At 51.1% G+C, this 19,599-nt stretch overlaps 1 protein-coding gene and 1 long non-coding RNA gene across 7 annotated transcripts in view; one reads left to right on the forward strand and one right to left on the reverse strand.

Moving 5' to 3' along the window:
- The window catches only part of LOC135361601 (uncharacterized), a 41,541-nt gene that overhangs the window by 12,838 nt on the left and 9,104 nt on the right, over nucleotides 1–19,599 (forward strand). For 3 of the 6 annotated variants that reach the window (XR_010405126.1, XR_010405128.1, XR_010405127.1), the window contains 3 exons: nucleotides 8,343–8,545; nucleotides 9,422–9,517; nucleotides 10,887–17,228. This is a non-coding gene — a long non-coding RNA (uncharacterized LOC135361601). Of the gene's footprint in view, nucleotides 1–1,932; nucleotides 8,546–9,421; nucleotides 9,518–10,886; nucleotides 17,229–19,599 lie in introns of those variants that run through there. The other 3 variants (XR_010405123.1, XR_010405124.1, XR_010405125.1) reach the window with 3 other exon arrangements.
- ZFHX2 (zinc finger homeobox 2) overlaps nucleotides 17,366–19,599 on the reverse strand; it is a 29,842-nt gene continuing 27,608 nt past the window's right edge. Inside the window, exon 10 of the mRNA XM_045900564.3 lies at nucleotides 17,366–19,457. Within this exon, the coding sequence (XP_045756520.1) occupies nucleotides 18,478–19,457 (980 nt within the window). The 3' untranslated portion in view covers nucleotides 17,366–18,477. The remainder of the gene's footprint in view (nucleotides 19,458–19,599) is intronic.

Genomic DNA, 19,599 nt, shown 5'->3' on the forward strand with positions numbered 1-19,599 from the left:
TCCGTACACACTCCGTCTCCCTTTCCTGCTTTATTTTTCTCTGTAGCGCCAGCACCATTTAACATATCATATATCCTTAGAGATGGCTTACCTGCTGGACATTGCCTTATGCTACATTTTAGGCTGGCATTTCAGAAGCAAAGAAATGAAGGATGGTGATGAAAGTGAGCCCTGGACATTGGAGCCTTGGGCCCTATCTTCTGGCTGAGAAGGGGTTCTGCCAAGTAAAAGGATCTTGGAAGTCTGCTTCGCTGGGTTCAGCTTCTAGGTCAAGGGTAAATCTAGTAGTAGGTAATGTTTGCAAAAAGAGATCTGAGAAATAGGGTTCTTGGGTTCCTTTGCTTTTGTGCTTGGTCCTGGGTTCTGTCATCATGGCGGAGGCCAAGAGGATTCTAAGGGCTCAGCTTCCCTAGAGTGAATTCTCCTATAGGCTTGTCCAGTTAGGAATAAGGCTACTGTATTAAAGCTTCGGGTTTATGCAAGATGTAATGATTAATGAAAGAGGGATTATTTACTTAGAAAAGGATTCTGGGCATTTGTGTGCTGTAGATGACAAAACCCTGGACTAAGCCTTAGCAGCGCTAGGTTCCGGTCTCGGCTTTGCAGCTAATCTTCTGGGTGACCTTTGGCCAGGCACTATACTTCTCTAAAGCTGGTTTTCCCCATTTCTCTCTAGGTTGGAAGAATTGTGTAAGATTGCAGCTTTAAAAGTCTTTAAAGCCTATAAAGGAAGGAAGGAAATGACTGTTCGCATTTATGAGGTGACTCCTAAGAGCCAGCTACAGTGTAGGATGTGTTCATCAGGAAAATTAGCTCATTTAGTCTTCACAAGCACTTGGACCATTTTACAACCATTTTATAGATTAGGGAACTGAGGCTCAGGGGGATTTGTCTTCAGAGGGTCAGCAACGGTTTCAGGGTTCTGGGTCTAGTGCATGAGCTCCTACCTTAGATGTGGGTCTTGGCCCTCAAGAGACTTCCAGGTGACCCTGCCCTGCTCCTTATCCTGGCGATTCTCTACTAAACCTTAAGGTGAATAAGGAAATTGTTTTTGTTATTCAGTGGCATTAAAAGGGGGCTTATGAAACACAGCAGTGCTAAGCAGTTTTCTGTCAGCAGCCTGCGTGGGATAGATTCGGGTGGTCCCAAGATCTTTGTCCAAACATCGTTGACCTCAGCATTTGACCTGTTGACCTCTTCTTCTTGAAACTCTTCTCCCTTGGCTTCTGTGATACACTCTCCTGTCTGTCTTTGTATCATTCTGTTCCTTTTTGGTCTCTTTTGGTGCAGGCACCGCCTCCACCCCTTATATGTTATTTTAAGAGTCTGCCTCTTCTTTACTTCTCACTCAGCATTTTCTCCCTGGCTGATACAGCAGTCATTCCCAAGGATTCAACTCCACCAATTTCCTAATAATTCCTACATCTCTATCTTCAGCTCAGATTTCTTCCTTGAATTTCCAACTCCTCTATTCAAAAGCTGCTTGCTGGGAGCGCCTGGCTGACTTAGTCGGTAAAGCACATGACCCTTGATCTCAGGGTTGTGAGATCGAGCCCCACGTTGAGTGTGGAGATTACTTAAAAATAAATCTTTTTAAAAAGGGCGCCTGGGTGGCTCAGTCTGTTAAGCGTCTGTCTTCGGCTCAGGTCATGATCCCAGGGTCCTGGGATCAAGCCCCATGTCTGGCTCCCTGCTCAGCAGGGAGTCTGCTTCTTCCTCTCCTTCTGTCCCTCTCTGTCGGCCCCTCCCCACTGCTTGTGCTCTCTCTCTCTCTCTCAAATGAATAAATAAAATCTTTAAAAAAAAAAGTTAAAAAAAAATCTGCTTGATGGGTATGTCCACCTCGATGATCTAAACAAACTTTATTTTATTTTATTTTTTTAAAGATTTTATTTATTTATTTGACAGAGAGAGAGACAGCTAGAGAGGGAACACAAGCAGGGGGAGTGGGAGAGGAAGAAGCAGGCTCCCTGCTGAGCAGGGAGCCCAATTTGGGGCTTGATCCCAGGACCCTGGGATCATGACCTGAGCTGAAAGCAGACTCTTAACGACTGAGCCACCCACCCAGGCGCCCGTAAACAGACTTTATTTTAGCTTGACTTCTAACTTCAGACTTTTAGCCTAATTTCTAAAGCTAACTCCATTATTTCCCCACCAAATCTACTTTTTTTTTTTTTTTTTTTTTTTTACCAAATCTACTTTTATTCACTCTCCTAGTAGGTGATTCCATTCTCTTCCTGATCACCAAACATGGGAACTGAGCGTCTTCCGGCATCTTTTTCTTCACTCATCCTTATATACCACCAGTTAAGAAAAGCTGATCTTAACTTCCCTTTCCTTTTTTTTTTTTTAAGATTTATTTATTTATTTAACAAAAAGAGAGGGAGGGAGAACACAAGCAGGGGGATCGGCAGAGGGAGAAGGAGAAGCAGGCCCCCCACTGAGCAGGGAGCCCGATGCGGGCTTGATCCCAAGACGCTGGGATCATGACCTGAGCCGAAGGCAGACGCTTAACCGACTGAGCCACCCAGGCGCCCCTTAACTTCCCTTTCCTATTACCACTGTTTCTGTTCAGTTTCTAGTCACCTCTGACCTCAACCAGCCACAGCCTCCTGTTATCCCTGCCTCTGGTTTCATCCCCATTCGAATCTAGCCTCTAATGAGCCACCAAAGTCATCTCTCTGAAGCACAAATTTTACCATCATTCCCCTGCTTAAATCTTTCCATTTCTCTTGATAGCCTTCAGGATAATATTTCCATATGCAGAAGGGGTATAGGTGGAATATATATGTGAAGGCCCTTTCTGCTCTGCCTTCTGCATATCTTTGCCTTATACTTTATACTGTGTAACAACAATCTGCTCATAGTTCCTTGTGTTCATTAATTGAATGATAGTGAAATATATAAACATGAGACCCCCTGGACTCGAAGTATCCCAGGCTCAAAGCTTCTAGAATAGGATGCTAGGGAATCAACTTAGCTAGAGGGCCTAAAAGTTCCTCTAACTGAGGGTGTGTGTAAATCCCACTGACATTTCTGCTCTTGGTTTTGTGGTGAAGAACTCACATTCCAGCCCTGGGATTCAGGAGACTTAGACCTAGTCTTGAATCTTTCACTTAGGGCAACTCCCATCCCATCTCTAGGCCCAGAATCAGTGGGTGAGCCAGGCAGTTAGGAGAATGGGCTCTGGAGCCCAGGCTGCCTGACTGGAATTCCATCTACTCCTCTCAAAGCTGACCTCTCCTTGCCTCAGTTTCTCCATCTGTAGAATGAGTATAATGATAGTCCCTATCTCAGAGTTGTTTAATTAGATGAGTTAACATAATGCCTGATATAGAGGAAGTGCTAAGTAAATGTTGGTTTCTATTATTATTATTACAGTTGAAGGAAATCTAGTTGGCCTCGAGAGACCTCCAGATGACAGACAATTACAAGATTAACCTAGTGGAGGTGCAGGGGACCCAGGGCTCCTTTTTAGTTGTCCTGGGATTAAATTATGTCTGAGTAACTCAGTCTTTCATGTCTATGGAATGGGCAGAAATAATGCTTGCCTTTAGCAAGTCTCCCAAAAAGTGGAAGAGCCAAAGAAGAAAGAGAAAGAAGACCTAATGGGTGTGTTCCCCATCCCTTTTGCTTTCTCCATCTAGATGCCTTTACAACTAGGCTCCCAGAGCCCTCATCTTGCTCCTAGAACCCGGGGACAGCCATGATACCCCTTCTTGCTGCTGGCTTATTCCCATTGTTCCAAGCTTCTAATCTTAGAGGATCCAGGAACCTTTGTGCTGAGGTTTAATTGATGGTAATTGTGTCATCCTTTTGGGAACATCTGCTTAACAGTTGCCCTTCCCAGACAGGCAGAGTTGCTCTAAGGAGTAGTGTCCTTGATGATGGGAAGGTTGAGTACCCTTCAGTTCTGTCCATTAGAGCCTGTCTGGGCAATAGTCTATGTTGGGTCTGGCACTTGGAAGCACTCCAGCTGAGCTGTGGCCTAGGCTACTCCCCTGGCTTATGCTAGATTTCCCCATATAAAATGGACAGACTTCCATCAGTCTAGACATGCTCATTTTCATCAGTTTACTTTCCAAGATGAGATATTTAAACTTAGCACCTAATGGCCAAAGAGCCTGTCAAAAATAGAAGGTACAGAGTCAGGACACTCTGGAAGATGAAGTCCTCAGAGCCCACCACTTCTACAGTCGCCCTTCCCAGACAGGCAGAGTTGAAGGCCTTACCCATGAAACATGCTTCACCTTAGCTCCACACTGCCACTCTCCTCTACTTCCTCGTTTTTTTCCCCAGATTTCTCCAAGGGCTATCTTAAATTTTTGTAGCTCTGACGGAAAGAAAATGGCAAGTCCACTGCACAGATCCATTACTTTTGGTCCTCGTCCTGTGCAGAGCCACATACTGGAGTTAGGTAGAATCAGAGAAGAGAGAGCAATAAGGTTCATGTAATAAGTCCACTAGCTCTCTGTCCGTACCAGAGATCCTCATGGTGTGGCCCAAACAACACCTGTCATTACAGTCACCTTGAGGATTGGGGAGAGTCTTTAAAAATGCATATTTCTGGGTCCTTCCACATTTAATTGAATCAGTCTCTGGAAGGTAGTCTGCTAGTAAGTGTTAATAAGCTTATTGGGTGAGTCTTAGGCCTACTCAGGTTGGAGGATCATGGTGTTAGAGATTGGGCTTTTAAGTCTGGGATGGCCTGAGAGGGACACTGAAGTCTGGAGGAGGGCTAAATGACCTAATTGAATGCAAGTCAGGCAGGTGCTTGGGGTTCAGCAGTAAACATCCCACTTAAATATCCAGGTTTTCCTGAGTGGCATGTTCTTCAGTCTGTGATGGGGATGGAGGAGGACATGGGGCATCCACCAGCCATCCTGCCAGAAGGGGGAGAGCACTGAAATGGCAAACCATCTCTCCCTGCCCCCAGCCCCAAATGCAGAAGTAGGCAGGTGGGTCTGACTAAAACATGAACCATTCTAACCTTAGCTTCATTTGTTCAGCAAATATTTATTGAGCACCTACCTTCTATGTGTTGGGCATTGTTATTGGTGTTTGGGATATATTCATGAATAAAGCAAATATCCCTACTCTGGTGGATTTTACATGCCAGAGGTAAGAAATAGAAAATAAACAATAAACATTATGTAAATAAGTCAATTATATGTTAGGAGGTAATAGATGCAATGGAAGAAAAGAGTAGAGCAGGGTAAAGGGGCTGGGTGGGGACAAGCATCAGTACTAAGTAGGGCAGTCAGGTAGGCCTCCCGGCCAAGAGCAGGAGGAGGGCAGGGAGCTGGCTATTCATCTGTCTGAGGAGATGCATACCAGCACAGAGAACAGAGAGTGCAAAGGCCCTGGGGGGTGTAGAGCAGATCTGGTTTAACCTTAAGTCTGGGGCTCAACGTCTTAAACCATTTTCCTAGAAAACTTACTCCCATGACCCTATTTCTGTGAGGGTGCTCAGGACCTAAAAGAAATACGACAGTAACTTTAGAAGACGTGCTAAGCTGCCGTATTAGAGAAGGTTAGTGCTGGACTGAAGTGTAGGCACCTTCCCTTCTCTTTCATGTGAATAGGGGGAAGTGAAGTGCCATCGAAGGTGTGGCAGAGATGGGACTAGACTATAGGCCCCCTTCCTGTTAGATTTTTCTGGGCAGATTTGTTTCAGATTAACCCTCCAGAAGGACAGGTCAGGACAGAGCCTGAAGGGTCAGAGTAGGCTGGTTTGTGTTGGGGGCTGTAGAAGTGGTGGGCTCTGAGGACTTCATCTTCCCCAAGATTTCTGGGCCCCTTTGCTTTTCCCTCTGCCGCCCCCCCCCCCCACCAGGGCCATCACTAACCAGTAACTCCCTCTTTGCTGCTAATGGTGGGAGGCTTAGGGAGTGGCTGTCAAGGAGAGTGATGGTTCTAGAAGACAATATACAGTTTATGAATACTGAATTTTGGAGCTCGCCTCTGCCGCCACCGTTGTAGGGAGCCAGCCAGGCTTGGTAATGTTATTTGATAATAGAATAATCATCATTTATATCGCAGCTCTGGAGAGCCTCTGCTACTGACGGTGGCTCAGTCCCTGGGTGTTCGAGAAGTATAACAGGCTCTAGCAGGGAAAGTGAACCGGGTTGAAATCCCTGACCCTAGAGAGCTGGAGTTGGGCCTCTGTCACCGACCACTGAGAGGGGGGTAATTTAGCAAAGATGACACCCAATAATAAAAGCAGCCCTGAAATACTTTCTTTAAAAAATGTGTCCTGTGAGAACATCTAGGTTTACCTCTGGCTCTCTAGTTGGGTCGTTGACTCCACTTCGTCCTCCCTTTATTGGGTGGTTCCGCAGCTAGAGGTGTAGTTAGCAGGTGGACAGTGGGTCACACTCTGACGTGGCTCTGTCACGTGCCAGAGAGCTATCCCATCAGAAACATGGGAAGGAAGGAGGAAATGGGGCCAGCTGGCACATGCATAGACTTTTAAAGATCCGAAGGAAGGACCTCATCATTCCTGGATATTTGGATGTAAATCTCTTTGGCAAATCAAACTTGTATTTCAAAGCTATTCTCCCTTTAAAATGGGGTGGTGAGTTATCTTGTGAAGAGAGTCATCATTCTTAGGAAGTTGTTAGGAGGTTACCCATGGGGGAGTGTGGGTGGAAAGTGGGGCTGGCTCACACAGTAGGACCCAGAAAGCAAAAAAAATTCGGTAATGTTCTTCAACTTTGAAATAAGCTAGACTCCCACCTTTCTCCATTGTTTCTAAGTTCCCCAAAAGGCCTTGAGAGAAAAGAGGGGCTCACACTGTGGCAGGAGGATGGATGTTCAGAAGCTCAGAGAGGCTGTGGGCCCTGGGACGTCTCTGAAGCTGGCTCCAGGGCCTCCTCACTGGTGAGTCAGGTGTCCCTCCAGCTCGAAGACAGCCTATCCTCTCGAGGACTCTGATGGAGAGGTTAAGGGACCTCAGGGACTCCAGATGCCAAAGTGAGGACAGGCAAAGGGAAGGGTGCTAGGAATACAGCAGGAGATGTCCCAGGAGGCATTTGAGGTTTCTTGACCAGAAGGAGATTGAGGTCATGGGGGAGTAGAAGCTTTGGCTTGAAACCAATAGTATATAGTGGGGGGCAGGGATGGGGGCACCCTAGAAGACAAGTTCTGAATCCATGGTATCAGAAACACTTAGGAGCTTTTGTGGAACACAAACTCCTGCGCCCATCCCCACTTCCACAGGAAGACAGAATAGACTCTCCAGAGGCAGGGAGAGGCTGCAGGGTTCCAAAGGTGGGGATGAAGACAGAGGACAGTGGTGGAAAAGAACAGGCCCGGGCCTCCGTCCACAGAGGGAAAGGGTCTGGGTGAAGCTCTTTAAGAGCATAGGTAACTGATAAATCCCATGTCAGCCTGGTCCCAGACTTTTAAGTCTTTGCCTATTTTAGAGGTCGGGAAATCCCTGTCCTGATGTCAGTGCTATCATCTAGTGGCTCTGTGACCTTGGGCAAATCACTTCACCTTTCTGAGTCTCAGTTGCTTCTACTATAAAATCAAATGGTTACTAAGGTCTCTCTCCAGCTCTTGAAACTAGAGGTCTGTGGTTCTAAAGATTGTTATGGCTGGTGTATTCCATTCAGAAGACCAGAGCCTGGGTGCTATTCCTTTATTTGTGGACTATTAGGAGGCAGCTGACCTGGGGCCAGCTAGTCTGTCTGCCAGCTTTCAGGCCACAACCACACCTGATCACTTAAGAGAGCTTTCCCCAAACTGGAACACTGCTTCTGTGTGAGTAAAATTAATTAAATTAGAAAATATAAAAATGGGGGTTCCATGGCCCAATGAGTTTGAGTATCTGTGGGTTAAACACATTCAACATTTTCTTTTTTCACAGGACTTCTCAGAGCCTTAACACACCATTATACATTTTGAATCTCTTAGAGGGGGAATAAACAGAATTTCCCAAACAAATCTGATCATGGAATCCATTTTTCTAAGGAACAGCCCATCAGATTAGTGTTTCATAGAGCACCCGCAGAAAGAAGTTTCCCTACACTGGCATCTCTCTTTCTCTAAAAACAGTAACAATTGCAAGTCAGGTGGCCCTTACTCTTTCTACAAAGGTCACAAATTCTTGACCTTCGAGGTGGGTAAGAGTGTTTCTACTCTTCCTACTCTGGAATCCCAAAGGCAGGCAATCTTTTATCACAGTCTCCCTAGCTCAGCCTTGCAGGCAGTGCCAATGATTTTTTGCTAATTGCTATTGAATTCCCATTGAATGGACACCCCTCACGGTTCCCCATATTAGTCCCCCATGCCTCCCTGCAGCAGATGCTCACAGATTGTCCCCTTCACCTTGACAGAGAGGTAGAGAAAGACAAGTCAACATGGGCTTCTCTGAGCCCAGAGCTTCCTCTCGGTGGTGACCTGGTCTAAGGATCATTGTGGCTGGATTGACAGGTAGTAGCTGTTGACTCTGGTTGGAGTTGATTTTCTGTTGATTTCTTTCGGGAAGAAAGCTGCTGGAGTCCCCCACCTAAGGAGTATATACTTCGTGGGATGGAAGGTAAGCTTGAGGAGGAGGAGTTGGCTGTCTTATTTGGGCAGGAAGGGCTGGGTTGCACTCCCTTGGACTCTGTTTTTACACCCCATTTTCCACACGCATGTCTCATCACTCTACCCTCTTTCTCCTTCGTCCTTCTTTTGGGTTCTTTCCGTCTCCCCCCTGCTCTTCTAAGCAGACAGGCTCTCCTTCCTCTTCCCCCATCCCAATCTCCCAATCCCTTCTTCACACCCCCACTGCCCTCCCAGCCTGGCAGCCTGCCCTGTAGGAATGTTAATTAGCATTCATGATTTAATTAATTCAGTAGCTAATTAATGATGGGGGGTGGAGAGCTGGGGTGCAGGGGAGCTGGGGGCTGGAGGTGGCAAGGAGAAAGAGCGGAGGCTGCAGAAGGCATCGCAGATGGCGGTGTGGTGGCTGGCACAGTGCCCACCGCCATGGATGCAGACACTCACGCGCACGCACACGTACACACACACGCACGCACACACCAAAAAAAGGAAAGGGTGATCGAGGAATAAAATCAAAAGCAGGGAGAGAAGGGCACAGGGGCCCTGGGAACTGGGGGTGGGGAAGGCTCTAGATCTATTTGAATCTGCTCCGGAAGTGGAAGAGGAGAAAAAAAAGAAACCACCACAGGCGCAGAGAGAGGAGAGAGCTCTCCCGATACCCCAGCCCACCCCCAGCCCACCCCAGCCACCCCTCCTCCCTGGCATGGGATTCATGGGCACCAGCTGAGGACAGGGTCCCCTCCCTCTGCTTTCCATAAATATTGGCACCGAGGACCCAGGCTCAGAAGGACGGGACATTCTCAAAGAAAATTGTGGGGTTTTTTTTTAAGTTCCTTTTTAAAATATATGTGTATATATATTTTTAAAGCATTGCACCTGTTTTGGTATGAGGGCGAAGGCGAGTGAAAGAAGGTGACCGAGCCAGGAGGAGAGAGCGCAGATGGCTTGGTGGTGGTATGGTGTGGTGAGTTGTGGGGAGGAGGCGAAGGGGTCTGGCAGAGGTTGGGGGTGGGCGGAATGAGGACCCTGTTTTCTTTTCGGTGTGCTGTGGATGAAGGAGAGAGAGAGAGAGAAAGGGGGTGGGGAGAGAAGCGAGACAGATGGCAGAGTGGAGAGGCGGCAGCCAGTGCCGGCACGGCCCAGCCTGGGCGGACCCAGCCCCCCCCTACCCCCTCACCCCCCACCCCCCGCCTGCCAGCTTTCCAAATGCCACCCTTCCCCCATCCTCCCCTCTCCCCATCCCCCCAGCTTGGCACTGATCTCCAAGAGGGAGGGAGGGAGGCTGGGCAAAGAGCATCTGTTCCCTCCATTCTCCCAGCTCTATCGGCTGCCAACCTAGGGCCATCGTCTGCCTCCATCACCCCTCCGCCCGCCTGCCCGCCCGCCTACCCACCCAATCCCAAACGGGTGCTGGATCAGGTGCTGAATCGGGCTGCCTCCTCGGGTATACCCGTCACTATGCATTGCTGTGTGTCTGCCACCGCTGCCTGGCACTCGTGGGGCCGTGTGCGTGTACATGTGTGTGTGTGCGCGTGTACATGTACGCAGAAGCGCGTGCTGTATGTGAGCCTCCTGGGCATGGGTGGGGGTTGGCACTGTGCTGGCCAATCTAGTGTCCAACCAGGAGGACAGAGGGATGGAGTGGCAGAAGGAGGGGAGAGGGTCGGGGCCCGGGAGGGCAGAAGCAAGTGCATGGGTTGCTTCGTGCTGCCTGCTTCCAGGCGTGGGCACTGCAGCGGGCACAAGGGAGGAGTCGGGTGGGGGTGGGGCGGCAGGAGCCCTGGGGCTCTGAGAGGAGGACCGCTGCCCTGGAGCCATTGGCATCACCCCCGTCAGGCCGGTGCCCAAGCTGGTGCCTTGGGAACAGGGGCCCCAGGAGGCAGAGAGGAGGGGCAGGGGTATGCTAATGATGTTGCTGTCCCTCTGGAGCTCAGCTCTGAGAAACGGTGGGACTAGGGGGTAGTCAGCCTTCTTCCGGTCTGGGAAAGTAAAGTGGGGGAAAGAGTAGCCAGGGAAGTGCCCAGAAAGTGTCTAAGAGCCAGGACGAGGGACTGGGCCACTGCTCCCTGGGGAGAGCTCCTCGGGGCCGGCAGTCTGGCCCTACATGAAAAGCAGGGGGACATGGGTGTGAGGCCATGGGTGCTGGCGCTGCCTGAGGAGCCGGGCACAGGCTCTGGCATTGTGTGGAATGGAGGAGGGTGGCCGTGCCTCTTGCCAATCTGCTTGAGGGGGTGGCTGTGCCAGGGGTGTGAAGGGAGGTGAGATGTTGGAGTGTGTGTGTGTGTGTGTGCGTGTGTATGAGTTGCTTGGGAGAACAGACTTTCTTCTGCCAGGACCTCCTTCCTGTTCCCTCTTAGGCATGGGGAGTGGAGCAGCAGAGGGAGAGAGGCATGAGGACACAAAGGAGGAAGCGCGCCATTGCCAAGACCCCAAGGAAGAAGGATGGAGAACGCTGGCAGTCCTGTCTGGCCCCCGGCCAGTTTCCTGCTGAAGATGGCCAGCTCCTCTTGCCCGGTCTGCGTATGTCCCTGCGCGAGCGTGCTGAGGGCGGGGGTGGGGCCTGCTTGCTGAGCTCCGGTCTAGAATGGGAAGGGCACCTTTCTGGGGATCCCATTTGGACTTTGCACTCTAACAAGTGAGCTATCTGATTTTCTCCCTGGTGCCTTCCTCTCCTCCCCCTCCCTCCCCTCCACCCCTCTTTCCTCTCTCCATCACCATCTGGGTCCTCCTGCTTGGCACCCAACCAGCTGGATGCCGCCACGCCTGGCGGTGCTGCACTGGCACGTGCGCAGTGTCTCAGATCCTGGCACTGCGGCAAACCCACAGCCGCCAGACATGCTCACGACCGCCACTTGGCGGCAGAGAGAGAGGGGGCGGCGCACACAGGCAGGCTGGGCGTCAGGCAGAGCTCTGGGCTGGGGGCTGGCACGACACGGGACCCTCGACAGCTCGCTGTGTCGGTACTCCAGCCAACCCCAACTAGACAGCCCCCGCCCTCCTGCCTCACTGCCCCCGGGAAAGGGAGTTAGCCTGCTACCACACTCAGTGTGTGGGAGCTACTGCAAGGGAAGCTGGGGCACACAGGGACAAGGGCACAGGCAAGAAGCCAAACCCAAGGCTCCAGGCCAGTGACCTGTACACCTCTCTGGGCAGTGGGGACAGGAAAAAATACCGTCGGGGTGAATGAGAGCTGGAGAGAGGCCAGCCGGCTGTGTTGTCACAGAGCTGGTGCCAGAAGAGGTTGGAAGAGAAGTGAGAAGGAGGGCCCCTCTAGCCTCGCTGCTGGGTAGTGGGGTGGTTTGCGCCTGGATGCATTTCATCTGCCTTGTGACTGGCTGAGCTGTGGTTGAGATGAATCAGTTCTTTCTCCCTTGTTAGAAGGCCCATATTCAATAACAGTCCTAGAAAAATGAAGAGGTGCTCTAGGCCTAGAGAGGTAGGCAGGTATAAGGAAGACAAAGGCACCTGGGACTTGTCCTTCCAGAAAGACTGTTAGGGGAGATACAGTGTTTCGGAATTTGTCAGTGGCACCCCAGTTAGGTAGAATTTGGATAAATATCCATGTCTTTGAAGTCCACCCCTGGAAGGGAAACCACAAATCAGCAATAAGCCCTCATAAAAAGGAAGGCTCTTAGGAGGGGAGTCCCCAGCATCTGTGATGACAGAGACCACCCCTGTGCCTTCAGGGGCAGTGCCCTTGGCAGTGCCACAAAACTGGACCTTGGGCCTCCATCTGGAAGAACTTCTAGTAGGATGGGCTTTCCTTCCTAGCCAGAAGCCGTGGATTAGCAACTAGAAAGATACTCAGGTAGAAGATTTGGCTCTGGGTGATGTTGAGGGAGACTGGGTGGCTCTGATGGAGGATAGGACCTGCCCAGAGGGAAGTCAAGCCATAGCCGTGCTGGACTGAGCTGCTTAGGGTTGGGGGAGCTCTGGTTTCAGCATTTCTGGAAGTGGATGCCAACTTCAGAAGAGGGGAGATGATTTCCACAGCAGAGGAAAAAGCAGGGAGACACTCAGCCAAATGGGTGAGTGGACAATGTTTCTTTTCTCCTGTTCAAGAACTGCCAATGTAAGCAGAAGACACAGTCAGATTTCCCAGATGGTGGAGGTGGGGGTGAAGGCAGAGTAATGAAGAAGACAAACCTGAGGTGATGCTAGGCCCCTGGTGGTAGCCCCTGGTGGAGCAGGGTTGGGCCTGGGTGCTGGTGAGTGAGGGGCAGGTCACAGATGTATATGGGCTGAGCAGCCCAAATCAGGGGTTCTTGAACTCCAGAGAGCATGGGATCACTTCAGGAGTTTCTAATTCAGCGAATCCGAAGTGTGGTTCAGAAATGTGCATTTTAAGCCAGCACTCGGGTGACCGCACTGCAGGTAGACAGAACTTTGAGAGACTGTTCTAAGATGCGGCAGTCACGATAGGACAGTTAACCTAGTCTGATTTCTCTAGGCCTGTGCATCTTTCTTCTTCCTCCCCAACCACAGGCATGTCTTATGCTGTCATGCCTGTGGTCCGTGTGTTGTGAGATGTGTGTCAGTGTGTCGTGGGTAGGAGCAGTTGGACAGATTGTGAGGTCAAATCAGGCAGATTTAGCTTGTCAGAACCATGCCTCTCACTTTACGGAACACTCCCAAATTCTGATGGTTGGCTGCCCTGTGTTTTTGAAACTTCACCACTGAGAACCACTCGGTTAGGAGCACAGCCGGGAGATGGCTCTCTGTGGTCCAGTAAGATTTGTGTGGATTCTGTAGCTCAGTACAGGATGAGTCCTAATTATACTTCTTCTTGGAGACAGGTCTGGGTCCTGGGTAGTGGAAGGAGGGGTGGACAGAGTACAGGGCCTAGCCTACTGCGGATACCTAGCAAGATGCAAATGAGGCTGTTGTTTGAGCACTTGGTGGGAATGAACACAGCATGGGTCAGTCAAGTCCAGTTGAAAAGCCATGGTATGAGGTTGGATATCAGGGAAGGACTGTGGATGTAGGGCATGCTGAGTTCCTACTGATTACCTCTTCCAGTGTTTTAGCCATTGTTTGTGTAAAAGTGTGTGTGTGTGGTGGTTGGTAAGATTAAGAGTCAACCCCAGGGGGGCGCCTGGCTGGCTCAGTTGGTGGAGCATCTGACTTTTGAACTTGGGGTCATGAGTTTGAGTCCCACATTGGGTGTAGAGATTACTTAAAAAAAAAAAAAAGTCAATACTAGGTCACCTTTCCCCATCACCTTCCTTCTGGTCCACTTAAAATCAGCCTGCTTCCACACTAGTTTCTAACCAGACACTTCTCTGTGGCTGGAGAGCTGCAGGAAACACCAGGCTCAGACTACTGACAGGGAACAATGCCATTTACCCCTTGCCTATCCTTTGTGTGGAAGGTTGTCTGGGCCCTCTGTATGATGGAGAATGACAGGGTGGGTCCTCACCTAATTTCACGTTCCTCCCATAAAGTATAGTCTCGCCCTGGAGGCTTTCCCTGGGGATCACTTCCCATCTTTCTCCAGACTTTATGAACCATGGCCTAGATCTTCTATGAATATCCTCTGTCTGGTTTTTCTTTCATCTGCCCTTTTCACAAGGTATCCAAGCTATACTCCTGCAGACTGGGTCTGTAGCCCTTCTTGTAGAAAGGGCCTCCTTGGCATTGGAGCATTTCTTCCTTAGTCCTCAAGGACATCCTTGGGGCTTACAAGTTTCTCACTAGTTGCTCCCAGCTGGTGGGTTGAGCTTCTCACTGCAGCCTAGAGAGAAAGGCCCTATAACACAGGGTCCCAGCCCGGTTTATTCCTGTTTCCAGGAGTTTTCCCAAAAGTTTCCTCCTGGTTTCTCTTTTACCTCTCCTCTCCCCAGTGTCACAATGCAGAGGAATGGAAGGTCCTTTCCCCATGGATTGCAACATTTGGTCACCCTTCCTGATGTAACAGGTTACATTTCCCCTGACTGTTTATAAGTTATTCTCACCTACTGTTGGATGTGAAGAAAATGAGTATGTCTTGGAGGCTGGTTGTACTTATGGGAAGTGTAGGTGATAGGGCTGGGGGCATATCCCTTGCGCCTCTGTACCCATGGGGCCCATCCTTGCTGGCATGTGTGTATCCCCATAGCTCTCTCTGCCTGGCCCTGCTGGTTGCTGACAGTGTGCATGCTTGTTTCATTGGGGCAGTTATATACACAGAGCTCTGTATTTCAGGTGTGAATTTCTATACAGAGATGAATGTTTGGATGAGAAAATGTGCCTTAAAGCAACCAGGCTGGTGGAGGTTTGGGGAATTGGTGATGTATAAGCCCTATAAGTGGCTAAGGAACAAATAGAAGGAAATTAACAGAAGGAATTAAGCAGAAGGGTGCTACTGGGTCTGGAATACTTGGCTTTCTTGGTTCTTGTGCATGCTTCTGTAATGTAGAAAGGGCTAGAGGGTTGAGGGAAGAAGGGTTTCTTTTTGTGGCTCTACTGCAGACTGCCCCATTCGGCTGCTGCAGCTTTAGATTTTCTCATATTCTTCCAGAAGACTTTGAGTTTTGTTCCTAGTTGAGAATGGGGTACCTGAAGCCGTCGCCACACTGATTCTGGTTTAGTGCAAAAACAGCCAAGCTCCCTTCCACCTCCTGTCCCCTGGTACTGATCCTAGCAGTAAGTAGGCTAGGCCAGAATTTGGATGCCTTAGGGCCCATGTATGTCAGAAACCCTAGGCCTTTGCCCCAGGCCGTGGAAGACCAATATTAGGAGCCATGGATTTAAGCTCACTTTAGGGTTGTTGGGGTGGGGCCTGTATTTCAAGATAGATGTTGATGTGCCAGGCGTTTTAAGTTGGGTCTCCTTCTCCTCAGGAGAAGCAACAGGGTTTACCCAGGGTGACCTGGTGTTCGCCTCTAGCATTCTGCATAGGGCCTGACGACCTGGCCTTCCTTCCACCAGAACAGCCCACTGAGCATCTCTGAAGCAGGAGCGGAGCTGTGGGGACTTCTGGTCTGAGAATGGGATTGGGGAGGAAGGCTTCCAGTCACTGGGAACATGGAATGGCATACCTGACTCCACAGTCAGCCAGACTCTTATTTCTCAAGTTACAGGGCTCCTGTTAAGGACAGTGGCTTAGAATCAGCTCCTGTCCCCTGCTGTGCATGTACACGATGTCTCTAGACCAGGGTGTCCCCATGTAAGGGAACAGGCCGGAGGGCAGGAGGAGGCAGAGGAGGGATTTCTGGCTATGTTAACTCCTGGTAAAAATATTCACAGTTCAAACAACAGCCAATCTGTCCTGGTTGTAAACTCCTAAAAATGTACACCACCACGCCTCTAATCATCCCCTACCAGGCGTTTGCCCCAGTTTTCTTTAAAATGTTTCCTCTTTCCCTCCTATCTTTCTTTCTAATTTTTGTTTTGTTTTCAACTTTTACACACAAATCACATTCCCTGAAAGCACAGAGTGAAAAAGCTTCTTTCCCCCTACACGTGCTGCTAAGAAAATAGTCTTATACACAGAGTTTCAATGGGAAAAGAAAAGGATAGGAAGGGAGGGACAGAGGAGAGGCTGAGAGGCAGGAAGGGTGGTGGCAAGAGCGCCAGCACGGCAGGGCCTGCATTTATAACTGGCATCACTGAAGGATTGCTTCCCCCCTACCCTGGTTGGCTAGAGTTGGAGCTCTTAATTTGAGAAATGGATTGGGTCAGAAGTGAGGTTCACAGAACATGTGGGCACTAGGGACTCGGCTGATTTTCCCATCTTTTCGGCACATAAGCCTCTGCTTCGGTATTAACATGTTCATGGGCAGAGTGACAGGCCAGGAAGTGGAAATCCCAGGGCTGACTGAACTGTGTGCGCATTTTAAATGGATGATGGTAGTGGAAGAAGCCCTAAAGGAGAAAGTCTGCAAGGAGAATACCTTGAGAGGGGATCCCCCCACCCCCCCCCCCGCCATTCCCGCCCAAGCCTGGGTAAGGGCGGTAGCAGAAACTGGAGGACTGGGAGCTTTTGCAGGCTTTTCTTTGCTGAAATAAAACACCTGCTTTTCTACCTTGTGCCACTTTAGCTGGGCTTTGGGGTCACCACCTGATGCTGGCAGAAACAATGAGGTTAGAGGTGGGGAACCCTCTTCTAGCTCATTCCTTTCATTGGTTTCCCTTGGTGATAGCACTCTGTCAGAGATTCGCCTTGTGCTTCGGTCATTGCCTTGCCCACCCACCCCCTGAGCTGTCCTCAGCTCCAGAGCCCAGGGCCCTCCCAGACAGCCTCTGACTCTTTGGGTGGTGCCCCCAGCAGCTGCTGCTTACTGGTGGGAGGAAGGGCAAGGGCAGAGGAGGAGGGAAGAACACAGGTGCGGAAACAAGGGTCCCTGCAAAGGCAAGGATTTCAAGTGACCAGGAATGTAAAGGGGCCACTGGGCATGGAAATAGAAGTTGGGGTTTGTGAAAGAAGTGAATGGGAGGAAATAGTGGTTAGCTGCAGGAAAGGGAAGTATACCCAAGATTCAGAAACCACACAGTCCTGTCCACCCCTTTCTTCCTGGGACCGCCAAGATATGTTTGACAACACTGACTTTTCTAACTAGCGGCTGGGAACAAAGGGGTGTTAGCAGTCCTGATACTCAACTCAGGGGGCAAAGGTGGGTCCCTCCCCAGTCTCCAGGCTCTTCTCCCCATGGCCAGCCCCGGCTTTGGAAGCTGGGTACAGCCAGGGGCAGGCTGCATGGCTTTCTGTCCCAAGGATCACCATACCCATGCAAGGACTTAAAGCCATTTGCTCTTTCCAAGACTAGCGGTTTAAAGAAACCCTTAACGTGAGGGGAAAGAGACACAAACAGGAAAACAAACAAACACACACTTGTTTGATGGGAGAGTTTGCAGTTTTTTTTCTGTATTTTCCAAGTTTATGTTTTACTTTAGTTCATTCCTCTGTCTCCGTCTCTCTCCCGTGCACATGTGCGTGCGTGCTCGCTCTCTCTTTTTTTTTTTTGGTTGTGTGTGTGTTTCAGTTTTTTTAAAAGAACTTTGGATTTGCCGTTGGTGGGCAGTGCCGGTCCCAGAGGCTGGACCCCCACATGGCAGGGCTGGGACAAGGGGTGGGCCCACGGCTGCTGAGAGGATCTCTGTGTTTAAAGCCTTTGAGAATAAGTTACTGCAGTTCCCAGGGTGCAGGGTGGGGGTTGGCAGAGAGGTTCCTGGCGGCGGCTTCCCCTAGAGTCCAGGCCGCAGGGGCTCCTGGTCAGGCGAGGAGAGGGTTAGGAGGGAGGTGTGGGGAGAGTGAACTGAGCACTTCTCCCCCTGCCAACCTCCAGTTTGGTTAGAGTTTTGTGGGCTCCCTGCCCATCCCAGGCTCCAACCTTGGGAGCCAACTGGGTATTTGGAAAGTTTGTGAGCTGTGTGGTGCTCTAGACAAGGGGGTAGGGAGAGGGAAGGGGGAGTAGCAAAGTTTGTTTTCCTTCCCCCTTCTTTGTCTTGGGTTTTCTTTTAACTTTCTTCTTTTCTTTTCTTTTCTTTTTTTTTTTTTGGTGTTTTCTCAGTCAGTGAACAGCATGGGCTGACATATGTGTGTTTGCGGGGGTTGACTGTGTTGGGGGGTGAATCCAGTGGGAATAAGGTAGTGGAAGATGGATTCAAGGGTAGACCTCGTGTGTGGTGGGCAGGGCAGAGATGAGCGGACCGTCAGGATGATGAGATGGGTGTGCGTCTGTGAAGACGTGGGGCAAGGAGCCACAGAGGAGGAGCAGCGTGTCTGGGGGCCAGGCGGGGGCGGGGGGGGGGCAGGGGAGCGGAGGCAGGGCTCTGCCAGAGGCGGGGCGTGTGAAGCCCACTGAGGGTGGGAACTGAAAGAGTCCCGTGAGGTGGGCGGGGCCGAGGGTCGGGGTGAGGGATGTGAGCTCCCACCAAACACCCCTTGGGGTAAGGGAGGGGGCCCTGAGGCCCTCCCCTCTCCCCCCATCTTGGTTCATCTGTTTATAAAGCTAGAAGTGTAGAGGTAGTAGTAGTTTTTGGGTTGGAGTCCGTGTGAGGTAATCTTGCTTCCTCTTTGGCAAAAGCCACAGCAGCCGTGGCGGCTGTGGCGGCGTTGGTGATGGTGATGGGTGGGCCCCCTGGGGGCGGGGCCGCCTTGCGCCGGTGGGCCGAGGAGCGCAGGTGGGAGGCCAGGGCTTCGTGCCCACTCAGCAGCACCTCACATGCCAAGCAGTGGTAGGTGCAGATGGGCACCCGCAGCGGGGGGGGCACAGAAGCCCCAGGGCCCCGCCCAAAGAAGCAGAAGGATCTCTGGTGAGCCGTGGCTGGGGCCTCCCCATCAAATGCCGTCTGGCACTGGCGGCACAGGTAGCGGTGGGTCACGTCCACGGTGGAGATGCCGGTACTGCCCGACAGCAGCTCATCGGCCTCCCCGGCCTCCCCCTCCCCTGGAGCAGCCAGTTCGGGAGGCTTTGGAGGCGCTGTGGCTGTGGGCTCAGGGGGCTGGGGTGGTGCCTGGAGGAGGGCGTTGGGGAGCAGTCCGATGAGGGTCTGAGGTATCATGGGGTTCATGGGAAATAGCCCCTTCTTCATGCCATAGAGCTGTTGGAAGTAGGCCCCCTGCAACTGGGGGCCAAAGACAGCTGGTGGTGTCGCCCCCCCTGCAGGGGGCAATGGGAAGGGCAGGAATTGGCCCCCCAAGAGGGCTGGGACAGTAGCCTTCAGTGCTTTGAGGTTCTTGAGGGCGTCAGTGGAGGAGTTGGTGGGGGCTGCAACTGGCTTTCGCTCACCAGAGACCTTGTCCCCAGAGGGCTCAGGAGGGGGGCCTGGGGCAGGGTCAGTGGTGCCAGCTGTGGAGGTGTTGGTTTGCTCAGGCACAGGTCTCTGAGGTAAGGGGCAGCCTGGGCCAGCAGTCTGGACCACTGCGGTAGCAGGCAGGACTGAAGTGGCGAGGCCGAGGAGGCCAGAGGAGGCTGCAGGGCCTAGGAAGATGAAAGGAGTGATGAAGGATTAGCCACCTCCTGGCCTGTCATCCTTCCTGCTGTAGGCCACCTCCAGCCACACCCTCGCCCACTGCCACCACCTAGCTGCCACGTGCCCTCCCCTCCCTTCTCCCCCCCCCCC

This window comes from Mirounga angustirostris, unplaced genomic scaffold (genome assembly GCF_029215605.1).
Source record: "Mirounga angustirostris isolate CCGP_5_RB_7025 unplaced genomic scaffold, mMirAng1.0.hap1 SCAF_9, whole genome shotgun sequence".
Lineage (NCBI taxonomy): Eukaryota > Metazoa > Chordata > Mammalia > Carnivora > Phocidae > Mirounga > Mirounga angustirostris.